Source organism: Aquila chrysaetos, chromosome 1 (genome assembly GCF_900496995.4).
Source record: "Aquila chrysaetos chrysaetos chromosome 1, bAquChr1.4, whole genome shotgun sequence".
NCBI classification, from domain to species: Eukaryota; Metazoa; Chordata; class Aves; order Accipitriformes; family Accipitridae; genus Aquila; species Aquila chrysaetos.
The window spans coordinates 37,557,033-37,576,595 of record NC_044004.1 but is presented as its reverse complement, the minus strand read 5'-3'; the positions used below and the strand labels follow the sequence as shown (position 1 = coordinate 37,576,595).

Here is a 19,563-nt window from a genome sequence, read left to right as displayed (position 1 = left end):
ACATAAATTCGCTAAAATTTACATTTCTCCCAAGCTACATTCACTCAAAGTGGATTCAATAGAAGTTTTTTTTGCTTCTTGAGGCTTAGGAGAATATGATTGATGTGTCCCTAATTCTGCATATCTAAGGTGTAGATATTACCACTTCATGCCTTGGAGTGAATCCAGGGTAACAGATAGAGGACCTTAGCAGAATGGATAAAACCATTTACCTGGGCTTGCTTACAAATGTGTTGATTGATATAATAATGTCCACAGATTCAACACTCCTTAGAGGCAAATAGATAATTTTTAATAGAGTTAGATACTGGCAGACTTGGGGTGGTTTGGGGGGAGGAAGATTAACCTATGCTCCACAATGTAAAATTGGTGTGCTCATTTCATAAATTATTTAACCTGGGATTATAGAAGACAGAATGGTATTGCCTTGGCTGGAAGAGTCAAGTAAAGTACGATGATCTTTTGAGCCAAAAGTGGTCCCCTGTGCTGGTAATTGCTAATGTGTCCAGGGGTTTTCTCAAACTGCAGTGAGAACAGATGAGTCAAATGTAACACATTAGTGGACTTGTTACTTACATGAAATAAATTTTTAGAGAGTCAGGGATATACTTAAATATTTATTTGGGGATCTTTTGGTACCTAAGGGTAAAAGAAACAAATGCAAAAAAAGTTCGGGATAGTTTTTCTTTCCTCTTCCACCTCTCCTCAAGTCGCTTTCTATTCTGTCATCTTCCAAATGTCAGTTTTGTTATATTCTGCACTGAAACAACAGGTATCTGAAAATAGCTTTCCTCAACTCCACAGTTGCCTTTGCTTGACCCATAAAGAGCCTAGATTTTGGGGGTTTTGCTTTAGGCAATTACTTTTTAATGCTTTTGTATGTTTTATCCTAAAAATAAAGTGAATCAAACAGTAATATTATAAAAATTTTGTCTTCATGTACTGCGGGGCAAACAGTACATACTCATTATACAAGAACAAGGGAACAATCAGTTGAATTTAAATTGAAATTGATAGAAGAAAATACTTTTTGACATGATGCGTATTTAGCCTACAGAACAAAATGCCACAAGACATTAGTGAGAGCATGAGTTTTGGACTATTTAGAGAATGAGTGAGCTGTTAGTGAATAAGTAGACTGGAAGGCGTTCATCCCCTCGCTTTGTGCTGGCACTTTCAGACAGGGTGTTGTTCCTGGTGATCTGCCCTGCTGCAGTAACTCCTGTTTCTGCTTATTCAGTTACAGTTACACACAGATTTTGCACATGTAACTGTTCTCTAACAAGTAAGATTATCCTCCTCCTCCACAATTTTTTAAATTACCTAACTTGCTCATTGTACTACATATGCTTGTCGGAATCCTACCCATTACACTGTTTTTTAGACAGAGACCTCCTTCAAAAGTCCAGGTCAGAGAGAATTCCTGACACTGTATGCCTTTTGTAGTGCAGTCTTCTGAGTGTTACAGCTGTTCTTCCTCAGTGGTCTTATGGTAGTGGTCTGTAATGACCTGAAGAGCCACATATCATTAACACCATCATGGAAGCGACCAAACAGACTCCATTTAGGACAGTATAGGAGACAATACTGCAATGGCACTATGACATTTGTTAGTGATCATGGTGGAATCTCTCTATTCAGAAACATGACCAAACTAATAGATGTATTCTGCTCCAGATTCTTCAGGTGCTGGTAGTATACAGCAATGCAGAAGATTCAAAGATTTGGGAGGGAGGGATTTAGGTTTTTTAAGCACATATATTCTAAATACAATTTTATCCTGGATCAATGGTATTGTAGCTCTTAAGGTGATGAGTGTTTTGTTGTTGTATATGCATAAGGCCTAGCGATATTGACCTTTATTCTGTGACAGCAGTCATCATCTAAATAATAACATTGCACAAAATAACAATAGCTGCCTTTAAATCTCACTGGTGAAGTGATAAAATATCACGCATATTCTGACTTACTTAGAGAAGTTCAATAGAATTTGGCTGGGCCTTATTCACAATTCTGTATTTAGTGCGAATTTTGTAAAAGTCCTCTGTGACTTTTAATACACTGTGACATATTTGCCATGGGATTCAGCACTCTATTGGTGTGGTTGTGCTGTATGAAATACTTCAAAACAGAACTAAAATGCTGCCAAGAAAGTTGTTGGAAATGATAAGGTAGACTCTTTCACATGTCTTCCAAGTATATGTAAAGCATTCTATATATGATGCCCAAAACCAGAGAAATCACAGCTACGGATCACAGTGACTCTTTTGCAAGGTGAAGCAATTTCAGCGTAAGCTAAAAAAAAAGAAGTCATGTATCTAATGTAAAAATTATATTAGGAATGTTAAAATTATGCAATAATCCTATACAAATTGAGACCAATCTATTTAAAAGTAATGTGGAATACTCCTTTTTGCTTGGTGATAGTTTATTTGTGCAGTATCTGTGCTTCTGGAGTTTAGGGCCTTCCAGACGTCTTTATGTAATATTGCATAGTATCCATTTTCTTCTAAACAGTGGTCAAAAGTTTTTGTCACAGATCCTTTCGTAAAGAAAGTTATTCTGAATCACATTTCTGTTGCTGGACAATTAACTGTCTTATATCAGAAGTATTTGGGCTTACAGTCTGAGCCTTAGTGTCCTTGAATGTTTTGATAATCTATCTCCATTTCTCTGAAGACAGTTTTCAGTTAACTTAATCTTTCTGCCCAACTCATGGGGGTTTTTTATCACGTTTTTCCCCACTCCTGCTTTCCCATTTACTGAATTTAGTAAAGGGTCCTTCAGTTTTATTTTCCACAGAGGAAGTGGCAGCACAGACAGAATCTTATTTGATATGTCCTCCCCCCACAACTTGAGGAGGAAGAAAACAGTCTGCATGTCTGCAGGTGCACACCAGCGCTTGGTGTTCAGAGAGTACAGAGTTAAACTAGAAGCATGATTATTTTACTTTTATTCATATGCTTCTGTTTTCTGAGCTGACATCTTTGAGGTTTTTGATGCTGTATTTCTGTCTTTTGTTTTAAGGGCGGAAGCTTAAGTAAAATGCCTACCATTTGTGAAATGAGGGGACTTCCCAGCTGTCTCTGCATCCAAGGATTAGTTCATGATATCACTTTGTATTTTGCTACTGGTCTGTAGTTTAGATTTGTTAAGTACTGAATTCTTCCCCCCTAAAACGTTAAGATTAGCTGCACTTTTTAACAGAAACATATATTGAATAAGCAGACAGAAATATATATTGAATAAACGTAAAAGTAGAAGATTATGTGCTTTAAAAAGTGAATTGAATTATTTAATAAAAACAGAGCTAGCTTGTCTTTTAAAATATTAGCGTATTTGCTGGGTTTTTGTACTCTGAAGCTTAATAAAATATTTAAAGTGCTGCTTACATGAAGATCTAGCAAGTGCTTGTTAGATGATCAATTTTGAATGGAAGATACACTACTGCAGATGCTATAAGCTCCCTAAGAGATGAAACATAGTGTAATTGCCAGTAAGTCAGTGCCTGGTCAAGTAGCGCAAACAATTTAGGCTTTAGAAATTAGCTATTTGAGTTCCACGGTTTGAAAAGACAAGGTAGATGGATATATAGATAATTAAAATAATTTGTGGATAGATTATATTTCAAGAGCATAAGAATTTCAGTGTTATCTGGAAGCAGCCTGGATTTGTTGTCAGATACCATATCCTTCTGAGCGTCTCACAGGAACACTGTTTGGCATGGCTCAGTGAGGCAGACAAGATGTGCAAGTCTGATAGCGTTACACTTTAAATACTTATCACTTGGAGTTAATGTAGCAAGAGAGTCTCTGACAACTTTATTAGTAACTCCACTCATTAGGAATAGAAAGATACAAACAAATTTTCTTAACCTGAAGGAAGATGCCAGGCTGGGTTTTCTGTCATTATTTTTCCGTTGTCATTCTCCAGCCAGCCAGTCCAACCTCTCTGGCATTGTATTCATGGGATTCGAAGCAAAGGAGGAACAGCTTAAAAGTGAGGAGTCGTGCTGCGTGCGGCCTAGGACTACACACTGCTGAATTCCCACAGCATTCTCCTGGAGAAACTGGCTGCTCATGGCTTGGACAGGTGTACTCTTTGCTGGGTAAAAACTGGCTGGATGGCTGGGCCCAAAGAGTGGTGGTAAAGAGAATTAAATCCAGTTGGCAGCCAGTCACAAGTGGTGTTCCCCAGGGCTCAGTATTGGGGCCACTTCTCTTTAATATCTTTATCAAGGACGATGGGATTGAGTGCACCCTCAGTAAGTTTGCAGGTGACGCCAAGTTGGGAGGGAGCGTGGGATCTGCTTGAGGGAAGGAAGGCTCTACAGAGGGATCTGGACAGACTGGATCGATGGGCCGAGGCCAATCGTATGAGGTTCAAAAAGGCCAAGTGCCAGGTCCTGCACTTGGGCCACAACAACCCTGTGCAGCACTACAGGCTTGGGGAAGAGTGGCTGGAAAGCTGCCCAGCGGAAAAAGACCTGGGGGTGCTGGTTGACAGCCGGCTGGATATGAGCCAGCAGTGTGCCCAGGTGACCAAGAAGGCCAGCGGCATCCTGGCCTGCATCAGAAATAGTGTGGCCAGCAGGAGCAGGGAGGTGACTGTTCCCCTGTACTCGGCACTGGTGAGGCCGCACCTCGAGTACTGTGTTCAGTTTTGGGCCCCTCACTACAGGAAAGACATTGAGGTGCTGGAACGTGTCCAGAGAAGGGCAACCAAGTTGGTGAGGGGCCTGGAGCACAAGTCTTATGAGGAGCGGCGGAGGGAACTGGGGTTGTTTAGTCTGGAGAAAAGGAGGTTGAGGGGAGACCTTATCACTCTCTACAACTACCTGAAAGGAGGTTGTAGGGAGGTGGGTGTCGGTCTCTTCTCCCAAGTAACAAGTGACAGGATGAGAGGAAATGGCCTCATGTTGCGGCAGGGAAGGTTTAGATTGGATATTAGGAAAAATTTCTTCACCAAAAGGGTTGTCAAGCATTGGAACAGGCTGCCCAGGGAAGTGGTGGAGTCACCATCTCTGGAGGTGTTTAAAAGACGTGTAGATGTGGCACTTCAGAACATGGTTTAGTGGTGGACTTGGCAGCATTATGTTAACAGTTAGACTAGGTGATCTTAAAGGTCTTTTCCAACCTAAGTGAATCTATGATTCACATATAGAAGTTAGAATTTTCTTTCATTGCCTTGATGCCTGATGTGGACTGTCAGAACTATGACAGCTCACACCACCACAGATATGCGGCCATCTGAGTTTATCTATGGGATTAACTCCTCAAAGGCTTTGAGAATGTGGATTACAGTCTCTAGTAGACTGTGCTGTGTGAAAGCCAATGTCTCAGCTCTCACTTTCTTGGAGAAAAAAAAAGGAAAAGATCAGAGGCTGACTGTTCTGTTGCATTATTTTGTTAGAGCTTAGAGTATATGGAGTTCCATTCAAGTGCTCATATGTCAGGTTCCATTTTTAGTCTGTTGAGCCTAATAACAAGAGCAGGAGGATGTGAAAATTTCAAATTGGTCAGGCAGCTTTTTATTTTTAACATGGAAGCTGATGTTTGGGAGGAATATTGTTATATCTACTGTATGGCTTTCCTTCAGTCCCCCGAAACAGTACACATTGCACAGAGAGGGAAGCAGCCACCTTTGTGTTTGGCATTTTCTTGAGATCTTTGTAGACATTGTTTGTGAAATATACCTGGACATAGCATTCACCATATGTAGCCAGAAGTGAAACAGCAGTAAAGGTCAAGTGGATAAGACACTTTATCAGGATTTAATGAATCTACATGCTTCTGTGAGTCTGTAAAATCAAAGTTATGGTGTTGTAAGGTGTAAAACATTTTTTATATAGAGCTAGTTGTTATTATTATTTTGGTGTTTGCTACATAGAAAATGTCACTTTTAATGAAGTACCTTCTTAGAGAGGATTTAAACCACCAGGGCTTTGTTTTTTGAAATCATTGGTAATCCTCTGAGCTCAGAAGCCAAGAAGAGTCGGGATGTGCTGTTGTGCATCGGTAGATCTAGTGCGTATCCTTCTGTTGTTACTGCCAGCAAGTTTAATATTGTTCAAAATGAAGCAACCCATGTAGCATATTTCATGGGATCATGTTTGTAATGCAAATATTTTCAAGGAGAGGGCTTGTGCCAAGATGTTCTAGTTCATCTGTTAACCTCCCATAGCAAAATCACCTGCAAATAACAAACCTTGTTTATCAACTGCTGGTATTTTTCTCAGGCTGCAGTGGGGCAAATTAATTTCTAGTGTCTCTACAGCGCAGTTCTGACGAAGCTGCTATACCTGTATAGGTTGGTCCATTACTATGCAAGGATCCAAGTATGGGTCCTGGAGGATGAAAGTCGCATCAGCTGAGAAGCAGTCCACAGTGCCACGTGGTGTAACTAGAGGGCTTTCCCCTCCACAGCTAGCTCATTTGGTGCTAGATCCTCTGACCCATACTGTATAGGTGGCATGCAGTAGGCAAACACAGTGTAGGCATGCACTTGGCTTCAGGAGGACCTGGGTATCAGCAATTCATGAGTGTCTCTTACCTATTAAAAAATGCAAACATCTCTCTAGTTCTGTTTAGCTGTTCATGCACTTGGTAAGTTCAAAATTCTCCAGTGTGCTTTCTTACCATTTTTAGCTATAATGTATTCATTTCGCAAAGCCTAATTAGGTTAAGGCCAAGCCTTACACTACAGAATTGCCAACCTAACAAATCGGTGGAAAAAAACCTTGGTGCAAAGATCTTTGGCTGATATTTTGTTGTTCGTAGAGTTGTATACGTGCATCAGTAGAAAAACTCCAGGTAGTATATGCCATGCTTAGAGGTTCTTCCAAAATAATTATGCTTGTGTGAACTAAATTAAAGGATTCTACTGTAGATAGGCTCAGGGAGTAGTATTTCTTTTAGAAATTTTAATTGAAAAAAATTAAGTTTACTGGTAACTCACAGAGTGTGTCCTAACTTTAGCTTTGCTTTTCATTTCTGTTGCTGGCTGTGGTTCTTTTTGAGCACTTACTAAATATATTTCTTTAGAGTACTTCCCGGGCTGTAACTAGCTGCTGTATCCATAATCAGATCTTGTTATGGTAAGCTTATGTGCGAGGAGATATGAATTAGTGAACTGAGTATTTAGGACACAAACATAATCTTTTAACTGTCTAATTTTGGCAAAGTTGGCCAAAAGTTTGTATCTGAGAGATTGCTGTTTTCTTTGTACTTAACCCAGGAAAGCTGTGATAAGTAGTGTGGGCTATAGTCAGATTGCTCATTATTGACTTTTTAATGGAGTTCCCTGTAGTCTGTAGTGGAAGCCAACAAAAATAAACAGCAGCAGAAAGCCTGTCCCTACTTGTCGGATAAACTCTGAGAGACCTCCTCCCTACCATACCATATTTTGGGTAGTTCTGTTTCCTGTCTGGATACCAGCATATTACTAATGTTTGGGGGCTTTCGGTCTTTTCTTAAAGGGAAAGTGTGGGGTTTTATGTGCAAGTGTTGCGACAAGTATTGTTTCAGTGTCCCTTTGTAGCTTGGATGTTGTTAGCTATTTGAAAAATAGGCAACATTAAACAAAAGAGGTATGACTGCCTGTGCTCCAGCTTTATTTACTTTTATACTTTACCGTACACTCTTTCTTCCACAGGCATTTCCTATTCAAAACAGGAACAGGGACCACACCGCTGTTCAGTACTGCAACGCCAGGGTACACAATGGCATCCGGCTCTGTTTATTCCCCTCCTACTCGGCCACTACCTAGGAACACTCTATCCAGAAGTGCTTTTAAATTCAAGAAGTCTTCGAAATACTGTAGCTGGAAATGTACTGCGCTCTGTGCTGTAGGGGTCTCAGTGCTGCTGGCAATACTGCTGTCCTACTTTATAGGTGAGTCCCATTTTTTATAATTGTCACCATGAACAGGCATGTCTGATGGATTGTATATGGACTGTGACATACTAACCTTCAACTAGCAAAGTTTTTGGTAACAGTAAAAACCACAACAATGATTTAATGAAAAGTCCAATTGTTTAGAGGAAGTACAAAATTTGAATATTTTGCAAGCATTCTGCAACATGATAGTGAGTGAATTAACTTCAGAGAAGTATTTGAACTGCAATTAAGCTATGTGCTGTTTAGTTCTTATAAAAGTATGCGTAAAGTATGTGTAAAAATACAGGCTGTAAAAATTCCATTATGTGAATGTAACTTGCAGCATATCCATGGAACTCTTTTCCTCTCATTTTGCATGAAATATAACTAATACAGCATTTAGGAATGCTAACTGTCAGTTATTTCAACATTACAAACACATATGTTTGTGTATAGAGCTAGAGCAAAAGTCTAATGCAGACTCTTGATTGCAAGATAGGGAAAATAATTGTCCAAAAGGACAACATGCAGAGAAGATGGAGACTTCTTCCTCTCTTGTGGGTTGTTTATTTTTAACTACTGTCTTTTTTCTCTATTTGTTAAATTCCATTTCCCAATTTTTATTTTTGAGGATTTCCTTTATTTCTTAATATCTTTAATTACTTAATTTCATACATGTTCGCTAAAATATTATGTACTTTGAGTTTTAGGCAGTTAATGGGGGCAGTGCTTGTCTGTGAGAAAAATATCATTGACTTTAATACAGGAGCAGAACAGGCTCTTGTGCTTGTAACTTCTTCTGCGGCTTTGCCCAGATTACGGATTTTTTCACCTCTGAGTCCATTAATGGTCTTCAAAGACTTTCTTTTAACTGATTTGTTAATTAGAAGTTTAAGTCACCACAGTTATGGAAATGTAAGTGTAAGGGTCTGTTCTTTGGTATTGGTTGCACTCAGATTCAAAGTCTTAAAAAGTGAAGGAAAGAAAATAGAGAAGAGTCAATCTCTCCTTCCTTCCCTCTTTCTAAAATCAATGTAAAGTAATAACAAAGCCTAGAAGGCCTTACGATCCTTAAACCTTCATTGCCTTTGTTGAAACGGGCTTGCTACATTAGAATCCAAGGCACAGCGTAAGCTGTATAAATCCTTTGACATAGTTCTTACTGGGCTGAAGCTCTTGTGAACAATGCAAGAAACTGGGTTGCGGAGTAGCTGGAGAAATTCCTCTCTGTCCTGGCAAAGCAGAGCCCCCTGCGCACCCTTTACACGTTAGCTGCCAGCCCCAAAGAACAAAAGGCAAATGTAGGGCTTGCCACTGCTGTCCAGCCCCTTCAAATCGTTGGATTTGTGGTCATTTTGTGTGAATGTGCACAGGAGTATGAAGGTGTGGCTTAGAGTTAAGCTTTGACACTACATGTTTTTTAAAGTGGGAATGAAATAATCCCATTTATAAAACACATTAATTGCACTCAGTCTCCATAATACTGCCTCGTAAGTCATCAGAAGCAAACATCTGCTACTAAATAAATACATAAATATGAAAGAAGGAATTCAGTATGAAGTGTCACTGTCAAGAACTGGGAAAAACAGCCATGCAGATAGTAAAATATTGAAGACCTGATTCTGAGCTGAGCTCTACACTTTGCTAGCCCCAAAGAGCCAGATTACTTATGAATCTGAGGGGCACAGGAAGATAGCTCTACCGGATTATTTCTCCCGCAGGCACATTAAGAAATATAAGCATGTCTAATGCGCCTCTATTCCAGTATTCGGGGAAAAAGAGACGAGCTTTCTAGTGAGTGAGAGCTTTCAACTCCACACATCATTTATTGACATACCCTGTAAAAAAAAAAAAAAAAAAAAAAAAAAAAAGGCAAATACAGCTGTACAACATTTCATGGGCGCACGCCAGCTCACATCCTTGCTGAAATAAACAATGCACAAGGGCCTTCCTCTGCCCATAGTCAATAGGGAGCTCTTTGCCTACTGGTGATATTACACATATTTCAGCTAACTCAGCAATCTAAATGTAAAATCCAGCACTCAAGGATGCTTTCTAGAGAACTTTGGGTCCATAAAACTATGAATGGATTACACTCATTCATATATGTGGTTTTCCCATCTCTACAGATGTAACATCAGAAATACTTTCCATTTAATAGGCCATCCAAGTATAAATCGCTAGAAATCATTAATGTAAGATAGAAATGGTCATTCATCTTGGTTAACCATTTCATAACATAGGTGTGAAAGGGAAATGACTGAGTAGGAAATTGGTCATAACATAAAAAGATGGGAAGGACTGCGGTACTGTGTGACCTCCAGCATCCCATGACCTGTCTCTAACACAGTGGTCTGGCTTGTCTGCTCAGGTTTACAGCAGTTGAGGTGGCGTGTCACATTTGTAAAGCTGTTTTGAGACATTTTGAACTTCACAGAGGGACATTGCTACAAGCGTGAAAATGCTACAGCCCTTGCTGCAAAATATGCCAGTACACTTTGATAAGGAACATAGTGTGGCTGATGTCCACTGTGTGAGTGTGGCAGCTGCAGACTGAAGAACTAATAGGACTGCTCGCCCAGTGAACGGTGGTGTATCCAGGCCCTTCTCAGAAAGGCAGAGATAGGAACATGTCATGCCCAGGCTTATTTTAGTTGCAGTGGATATGGGGTAGAGAAACTGACTTCAGATCCTGCTGCCTCTGTTCAGGCAACATAAGGCAGGAGACATAGTTTGTTAGACTTCTTGTCTGCCTTTGCAGAGCTGCTTAGTCAATTACTGCTCTGTCAATTAGCCCAGCCAGAGGAAGGAGCTGCATCGAGAGTCTGGTCTGTCTTGCACTTCTTCCATCACTCTGACAGGAGAAACTCCTATGTTTATGAAGTCTACAAAGAGGAGGTGAGAGCAGAAGATGTCAGCATGGGTAGAGACCAGAGCAAACGCTGCATTGTAAGGCCACTTAATGCAGTCTTGGGGGGTCACAAGGAATTCAAAGTGTTATTTCAGTCTAAAGGAAAGAAAGTCTCACTTCCAGCCTCCCCGCATAGTTTTGCCTTTCTAGCCCTCATGGTCTCTCAACCATTTTGCAATGTACAAAATGTTTAAGTTTACCATTCCTGTCAATGAGACCTGTTAATTTTTACAGAAGATAGAAGTGAGTTGTGGAAAATGTTGGTCCGTTGTTTAGTCTTCATCTACTGTTAAGTGGTTGAGAAACAAGGAGTTAAGCAAGAGAAACATGCAAACACTGAACCAAAGATAATGCTTCGACATATAGAGGAGTGGAATTAAAAAATAGCTCTAGTTGAGAGTAAAGGATTCAAAGAAAAGCTCCCTGAAATAATGGGTTAAAAAGATGGGGAATAAAGACTATAAACTGCCTCATTTGGCGATCAAGATTACACTGGAATTTCTTCAAGCTGCTCATTTGCTTAACTGCTATCCATAATAAGGTTTGCAACCAAGGAAGAAAATGACCCATTTTTTTCCAACATGAACATTTTAGAATCTTTTTGCCTGTTTGGAATACTAGGAAGAGCAGTATTAAATTTAAGCCATGAAAGAGTAAGAAATATGAAGTTGCCTTAGTTTGACCTCTTTCTATATACACGTTAATAGTTTTACCCAAACTTTGTATAGGGACTCTGCGTGAGAGCCAGAAATAGACTCCAGCTTTGCAATGCGCAAGGCAAAACAGAACTTCGTCCTTCATCTCCCCATGGCTTACTGCCTCATTCAGCATCTATCATTTGCAGTGAATGAATGAAGAAGTTTTGTAGAGCAACTCCTAGGTCCAACGTGGACATCAAATCAAAGTTCCATATGTAACCTCCATCCTTCAGTTCTACCTTTTGGGGGTTCTTCTCTGTCCACTCTTGGTTTTATTAAGGGGAGGAGTTTGTTGTTCTTGGGTGTGGTTTTTTCCTAACAGAAAAATCCACTGTGCAATTGCAGAGAACTACATCAGCCAGGAGGAGTTGTTTCCAATGTGTTGTTGCATACCACAGATTCTGGCAAGCTGTATTAAAAGACTGATCGGTACTGTACTAATTATTTCTTCTTTGGTGTGGATTCAACAACTGGATGAAATTAATGAGAATCTGGGGACATCAGGGCCCCTCTTCCTTCCCCAGGAATTGCTCTGGCAATTGATTCTTCATTGCCAATGGTACTATCTTGGCATTGTCTAAGTCAATACAAGAAGTTAGTGCCATTTTCACTGTGCATGGAACCAAAGAGGTGGGCAGTTTTCCTCAGTCAGTGTTGGAATTACACAATACCAGATTCAGTCAACTAAGCTTGAAGACACTGAAAGATTGCATGCATCTGTCATGAATGTTGTCTTATGTCTACTAAATAGGTTTCTATGAATATAAAACATTCTTTGAATACACAGTGAGAGCTGACCTATTTAGTCAGGCCTCTGCTGTCCGGGCTTCTTCACAACAATCTGTCATACTTTCAAGTCTGTTGAGCATTTTACCCTCTGTGTACCTTGGGATTGATCATTTTGTTAGCCTTAGCTCTGCAGCCAATGGTCAGGACAAGAATATACAGCAGCCGGCTATTCTTTGTGATAAAGCAAATATTTAAATATCAGTGATAACAGAAGGACATTTCTTCTGCAGGAAAAAGAAAGGGGGAGAAAGGAATTGTATTTAATTAAAAAGGCCACAGACTATTTTTATCATTACTGCTTGCTGTGAACAGTTAAGCAAATCCATTTTGGACAGAAAAGAAAGCTAATATTTAGACTTAACAACTCAAACATCTTCTGGGAAAACATGTATTTTAGTTTATATTTCATTCTATGAGAAACAGTAGAAAAACTGCTGTTCTTCTCTGACACAGAGATGACCATACAGTCATAATGTAAATTGCAAATAAAATGTGAATGGAAAAGAGATACCAGACTTGAAAGCCATGTTTGATAATTACAGATAATTTATATTTTCCACATTTGTATAAAAATAGATACCTTGTGCTTATTCTGTGGTTATTATATTGTGCATTCATGTCCATCTGAAAATGTTACTGTTTTATCATCATCTCAAGATATTTAAAGTAAGCTGAAAACTTATATGCTAATGGATTTCTAATAGTGGACAACTATCTTCAGAGTTATCTCAAAAACTTAGTGAGAATAGTGACAGAGCAACTTAAGCAGCTTTAAGGTATAAAGAGAAGAAGGTGGTGTCCAGGAAAAACGGCAAACGAAGTTCATCATTAGAGGATACTGACACAGAAGGATGCAGGGTGTGAAAATTACAGCTGAGGGTCAATTAACTATCCTGCAGGCGAGTTTTATGTAATCCTTAAAAATTGGAAAATTGTCTGTTTCTGCAGACTGAGGTTAACTTTCCATGTCTCCAGCACTGTTTCCAAGTTTGTTGTCCGTGGTTCTCCCATATTACTCAGGATTTAGTGTGACAGCTGCTGGCATTCACATCTATTCCCAGGTTGCAGAGGACCAGATGCCTTCCCTGTTGGGCTCAGTGGCCGAGGTCATAGTAGGGCAGAACCACTCTCCCAAAACAACCGTGCCAATTATAGAACCGAATTTTTGTGACTAAAGCAATGACTAAATTTACCTGTAATCAAAAGGAATCCATTTTACTTTATCAATAAAGAACAATATCATATTTCTTTTTGATTGCAATGCCAAGTTAACATTATTCTGCTGTTTGTAAAGCTCAATTACTGCCGTGAATGAGGAAAACAACTTAATTAATAATGCCATTGAAATGGAATTTTTATTACAATACCCAGCATAGGTATTGTAATTAACAGGCATGAGGGAGAATATAGTTTAGTTGCCATTAATCACCTTTACTTTCATTATGTGTTTATAGAAACTGTTTTTCTCTTTGACCTGCATTTAATTTTGAGTATTGTAATGCTATTGTCACTGAGAGTTACATCAAGAACTTTCATTTTTCTGCATTCTCTCTCCATTCCTGTCTGCTTCCCTAGGCTGTGCTGGGACCTTAGCTATGACTGGAGCTTCACTGAGGTGTGTGGGTTGGAAATACGTTCCCTGTCTGTAGATATGTGGCAGATTTTTAGTTTGCCAGGTTTATACTCTCACCCTATTTCTCTTTCCATCAAATTGGAGGCATTGAGGTAGACTAATACATTTCTATATCTGATTCTTAAAAAAAATAATAATCAGAAATATTTTGTCTTTCCTCTTGGTCTGTTGTCGTCATTTGAAGAAACTGCTCTGAGATTTTACAGTTTACCAAATCCACATATCGCAATGTATTCAAACTACCATTCAAAAATCTACAGCAGGGAACCTTCTCTTCTATGAACCTTTCTGAGAAAGCATATCAGCTGTCTAAGCGTGGTTTCTTAGCATTGTCTGACTGCACCAAGCACTTCGGAGAACCACATCAATGTCTCCTGTTCTTGCCCAATGTGTGCCTATATCTGGAGCTGTGAAGGCAGCCAGTGTCTGTCTCCAGCACTATAGAAAGTACATCATTCCTTGCAAAGCCATAGGCAACTTCTCATTTTAACAATCCATGGGGCTTTTAGGGAAGGCTCTGGGTGTCTCTAGTGCATTTGGAGGCAGCAGCAGTGTTCCCTGTCATCCTTTCTTTTCCCAAATTAAAGGTTTCTGGTATCAGTTCAGGCTTGGTTGGAGTTGGAAGTGGCTGCCTCTCAAAGTAAGAAGCTGTGGATTAAGTACATAGTGATGTCTTGCTGGTGTCCCGAATGGACATTTCCAGGTCTTGCTCAGCTCCAAATGTCATGGGCAGCCAGAAGCTGGCTGCCTCTGATGGCAACACTGTGTGTAGGGGTCTACCTCTCTAGCGTGTGTGGCTTTGCTCTGCGCTTGTCAAAATCTGCTTGCCTGTTGTTTTAGACGTCAGTGCCACATGTTGCTCTTAGACAGAAGAGCAGGTATGTGGTCTTAACTACAAGGCAGGACCTAAGTGTGTGTAGTCTCTTCAGTGTGTAGTCATATACCTGGTGCATGCAGTACAGCACAATTATTTAGAAGGTAGAAACCACCTCCTGAAATTTCTAAAGGATTTTAGCATCCTGAACAGACCTTACGAAAGTCCTCGAGGTCTGAAAGTCCTCGAGGTCTGAAGTACCAATGTCCTAGTTCCATTTCAGTACTTCATAATCTTTAAAAACAGAACTATAAAAGCTGGTTAATTGATATTTGTAGGCCACGCCTTACTACTATCAGTTCAGGCAACTCCTTTCAGTCATTTCTGACATATGCTTTGTAAATAGCAGTATTCAGATATACATGTGACTGTCTGCATTTCTTATGCTTTAACATGAAGCTTAATATTACAGCCACTACTTCCATGACTTTCTGCATTGCAAAGATTTTCAGCTATGTCTAACATGAGATAAATTTATTTTCCTTGGTATCCCATAGCTATGACTCTTGGATATCTGTATGAGTTTCATATAATGTTTACAGCATTGCTGATGAGCTCAATGTACCTCCTTAGTGTGGAAATATTTTGTAAACAATAATGTAATTTCTTATGTTTACCGCATTTTTTCTTTCAAGACTGGGAAACAGAGAGAGAATGACTAGTCAGAAAATGAAGTTGTTATGCTTCACCACCTTACTGGGCTGAATTGGGCTGAAAGTGTTTTTAACATCTTTCATTGAAATAGTACAAAATTCAAATATGTTGAACATCTATGTCTTGAAGCATGAACATTGAAGATACTTTCTTGTCTCTTGCAAGAATACCATTATGGATAATGCCTTTGGTTGATGTTTTTTAAGAAGGATCTTGTTACTGTGTTTCAGACTTAAGTGCAAAGCATAATATATTTACTATTTCAGGAGTGCACAGTATTAATATTTGATTGGTGTTGTGGACATCACATGCTATTATTATTAGTGGCACTGAGAGTAAAATGTTCATTGAGAAAGATAATCCTCACACAGAAGGATCTAGGAACATGTAATTGGCAGTCAGGAGGTTAAAAGAGACTTGACAAGATTTCAAGGGATTAAAAAAGTTAATCCGTCAAGGAGCATACCCACCTCTGCTCCGAAAAAGGCTTGTATTCTAATAGAGATTTATCACGAGGTTTTTGGCAATAGTCCTGTCACCCTTCCACTTTTGCCCAGTGGAGCAAATTGAAACTCCGTAATCCTGGCAATATAACAGGTGTAGTAATAAACTGCAAGATGACATGATGTCATTGTCCATAGGTCCCACACTGTGTGATTCTGCCATCATACTGTGATGCAGAATGATGGTTTTTCAAAATCTGGATGGTGTTTTCAGGGATACTGAAATCTCTTGCAAGCATGTTATGTAGAGATGTGGACCTTTCTGCACTCCTCCTGTAGTCTTCTGGCAGACTCCCAAATAGTAGCAATTTTTCAGTCTAATAAGAAATGAAGTTAAATTACACCAGCTACTTTTTTTGGATAAATAGCAAGCTTAGAGTAATTTAGAGTTGTAGTTCCTATTTTATCAATGCAGGTAAACATGCAGTATATTTTAGTAGTATGTAAGCATATGTAATACTTCAAATGTATGCTTATGTTTAAGAGATTTTGCAAAGCAGAGATTAAATTACTCGTGTGATTACTCAAGTTGTTGTGGACATAGCATTAAAGTCTTCTCTTCTTTGATGGTAGTTTCCATTAATTTCTAACTCATATCTGTGAAGAAGGAAGCCAGCCCTTAGAGATGTGCTATCTGCTGTGATACGTGAATTATAATACATGTATTAAAACTGGTAGTTTTGTGTATAAATTGCATATTTTCTCTAAATTGCAATCTTCCCTTGAATCTTTTCTATGAGGAGAACTGCTTGGTCTCTTTTTGAATGCTTTAAAAAAATTCATGCTGTTAAAAATCTGATTTAGATGAGATTTTGGTAAACCTCTCCATACACAAGCACTTTAGAATAAAAAGGTCAAGTACATGTGTCCAAACTTGCTTTGAGCAATATCATTTGATGTTACATTTATGACTGCAATCGCAAGAACACATGGGTTTTATATAGGTGTAATTACCCCACTGCAGTGATTAATTATGGATGAAAGTTAGGTGTCCTCTGAAGTAGACAGGAATCTTTAAATATGAGATCCTTCATTTTCACATTGATGCCATTTCAGACAACTTGATTCACAGAAACAAAAAAAATGCTCTCTCTTGGGAATCGTCACCTATAACAGCATTTGTAGTTTCATAATCCAGGAAAAACAGATGGGCTACAACTGTTTAGATGATGTGGATGTTTGCATGTGAAAGGCTTAATTTTCCTCAATAATAAAACCAATCAGACAAAATCAGATTGGATTTGCCAATATTTGAGGAAATAGGATCACACAAAAGAATCTCTTTTAATAACTCTATAGAAGGAGTAATATAGGAGGGGGTTAGGTATTGTAAATTAATATTAGCCATTTGGAAAATTAGCTACCTCCAGAAACCTTTAAGTAAAGAAACAGGTATGTTTCCTGTGGTTCTTATTGAAAAATACTTCTAAGTTACTGCTACTATGGTACAGGAAGAGTAGTATTTTTATTTCAATAATACTCATTGAAGATTCTAAAACAGCAGCCAGCTGCGTAGTTGACAACCTTTGCTAACCACTGATCTATCTGAGTTTCACAAGGCATAACACAATAACCGGGTACAATAAATTTATCTTCACTTGTGAAAGCTCCAAACCCATCTGTTGTTTCATCTTCTCTTTCATCTTTAAAATGCCAAGTTTCACGCCAGTTTTTATTGAGGGATTTTTCCTGGACAGTGGGTCCTCATTTGACTCACTCCAAATCTTTTCACACTGCCAAGGAATAGTTCTTTATGTTTTCAACTTATTTGCCAGGTTTTTGGTCCCCGGCAGCTTCTTTTCTCTCTCTCTCCTGTTAGTAATCTCAAGTAGAGGTAATGATACCGAGGTATCCACATGTTTGAAAAGGAGAGATAAAATCCTTGTTATTTCAATTCAGCTGGAGCAATTTTAGGAGAGGGTAATTTTAAAACATGTCCTTATTACTGATCCAGTATCTTTTCACACAGTAAAAGAAGTAGGTGGTTTTCTCCATGAATTTTATAAGTGACTGCTACTTTAGAGCTAAGACTGCCTATTCTTAATAACACCTGTAAGATTTTATAGTTCAGTGTCATGGCTGATTTTATTTCAAGGGGGGGGAAAAATCAATGTGAAACTGTAATCCTAACTTGTTTTTCCCAAGGCTTACATAACTCTTAAAAAATATGAAGTGGCTTACAAACTGGCTTGCAAGCAACAAATCACTGGCCTTACAAAACAATTAATAGTAAGGTTGTCTTTATGGCATAGGTTCCTTTCATAAATCATATATGATAAATTATTTTTCTCTTTGCTTTTTATTAGTAGTATTTTTCATGTACCTACAGTATATATTTGCTCACAGGAATAGTTTCATAAAAGTGGCATCTCACTTCAGTGAGGCCTCTGGAGGAACATGGTATGTTATTCCAATGCACATAAAACGAATTAACGACTATATAATAAAGGATGCTCCATCTAGTAGCCAGTCCCTCCTGTGTGTTTCTGGCCCAGACGCACAGCTGCTTAGGCAGTCGTGATTCCTGGTGACATAGTGAGGAACTATGTCCCTGTGAGGAACTGAGCTAAAATAGAGGGTAGTGGAGAGGTTTCATTAGGGGGGTGACTGCAGTCAGTGGGTTTTTGAACCAAGGATTTGCACAAGATTGTTTGCTTGTGTAGATAGCTTCTGGCTTACAAGTTTATATCAGAGGTGTTGAGGTAAGGTAGAGCTGTATAAAAAGGCCTCTTTGGTGGTGAACTCAGTGTGTCCATTCTGTTTTTAAGTATGGATTTAAGTGGAAATTCTGTGACTTTGCAAGTTGATCTGCATGTAGTGGTTGGTTTATGCATCTACATAATTGCACAGATCAGGTAGGTGAGTGGTAATTATCATGGATAGATCTAAATCACCATGAAGAAGTTTTGTAAAGAGGTTATAGGTTATTTTGTTTTGGCCTCAATCACATACCTTTGATCTACAAGTGGACCACTGTAATTGTGATATCATGAAGCCTAACAAACAGCAAAGGATTAGAAAATTTATATATTGACTTGCACGTTCAATCAACTTCCATATGATCTCAGCAGGAAATTCAAAACAAAAGCTAATTTATGGAAAAATATGTAGTTCTAATCACAGTTTAGCTCTGTGGGGTTCCAAATAACACACTACAATCTCTACATGCAGATGCTTTCATCTTACATTCCAGATTTGGTGACATTCCAAAAGTTCTTATCAAACCTTATTATCATCTTTTATTAAAGCTTATTACATTTCTTCTTATTGCATGTTTGCTGTAATATTCTGTCATTTTTAATATGGAATAAAAAGCTTTGATCTTTTTTAGCAAGTCATGAGATGGAAATATGCAACGCAAGTATTTCACTATATACTGTAAAATCCCAGCTCGGTGTGTCGTTTGAACATCACATTAATTGGCCCCTGTTTTTTTTTTTTCTTTAGTTCTTAAATCTTTTCATCAGACTGCACTTCCCTATGCCATCAACATGCAAATAGGTTATGCATGATCATATAGTGCCATTTCATTATTATTCTATCCCTTGAGATTTGTGGGGTTTTGTTGGGTTTGGGGGAGGTTTTTGTAATAAATAAGGCTTTTGAACTATAAAAATGGTTGGA

General features: G+C 38.7%; 1 protein-coding gene across 9 annotated transcripts in view; it reads left to right on the top strand.

Annotated features, from left to right (window-relative positions):
* TENM3 (teneurin transmembrane protein 3) overlaps positions 1-19,563 on the top strand; it is a 642,124-nt gene that overhangs the window by 505,035 nt on the left and 117,526 nt on the right. For all 9 annotated transcript variants that reach the window (XM_030043752.2, XM_030043924.2, XM_029996124.1 and 6 more), the window contains one exon: positions 7,654-7,892. In XM_030043752.2, the coding sequence (XP_029899612.1) occupies positions 7,654-7,892 (239 nt within the window). The remainder of the gene's footprint in view (positions 1-7,653; positions 7,893-19,563) is intronic.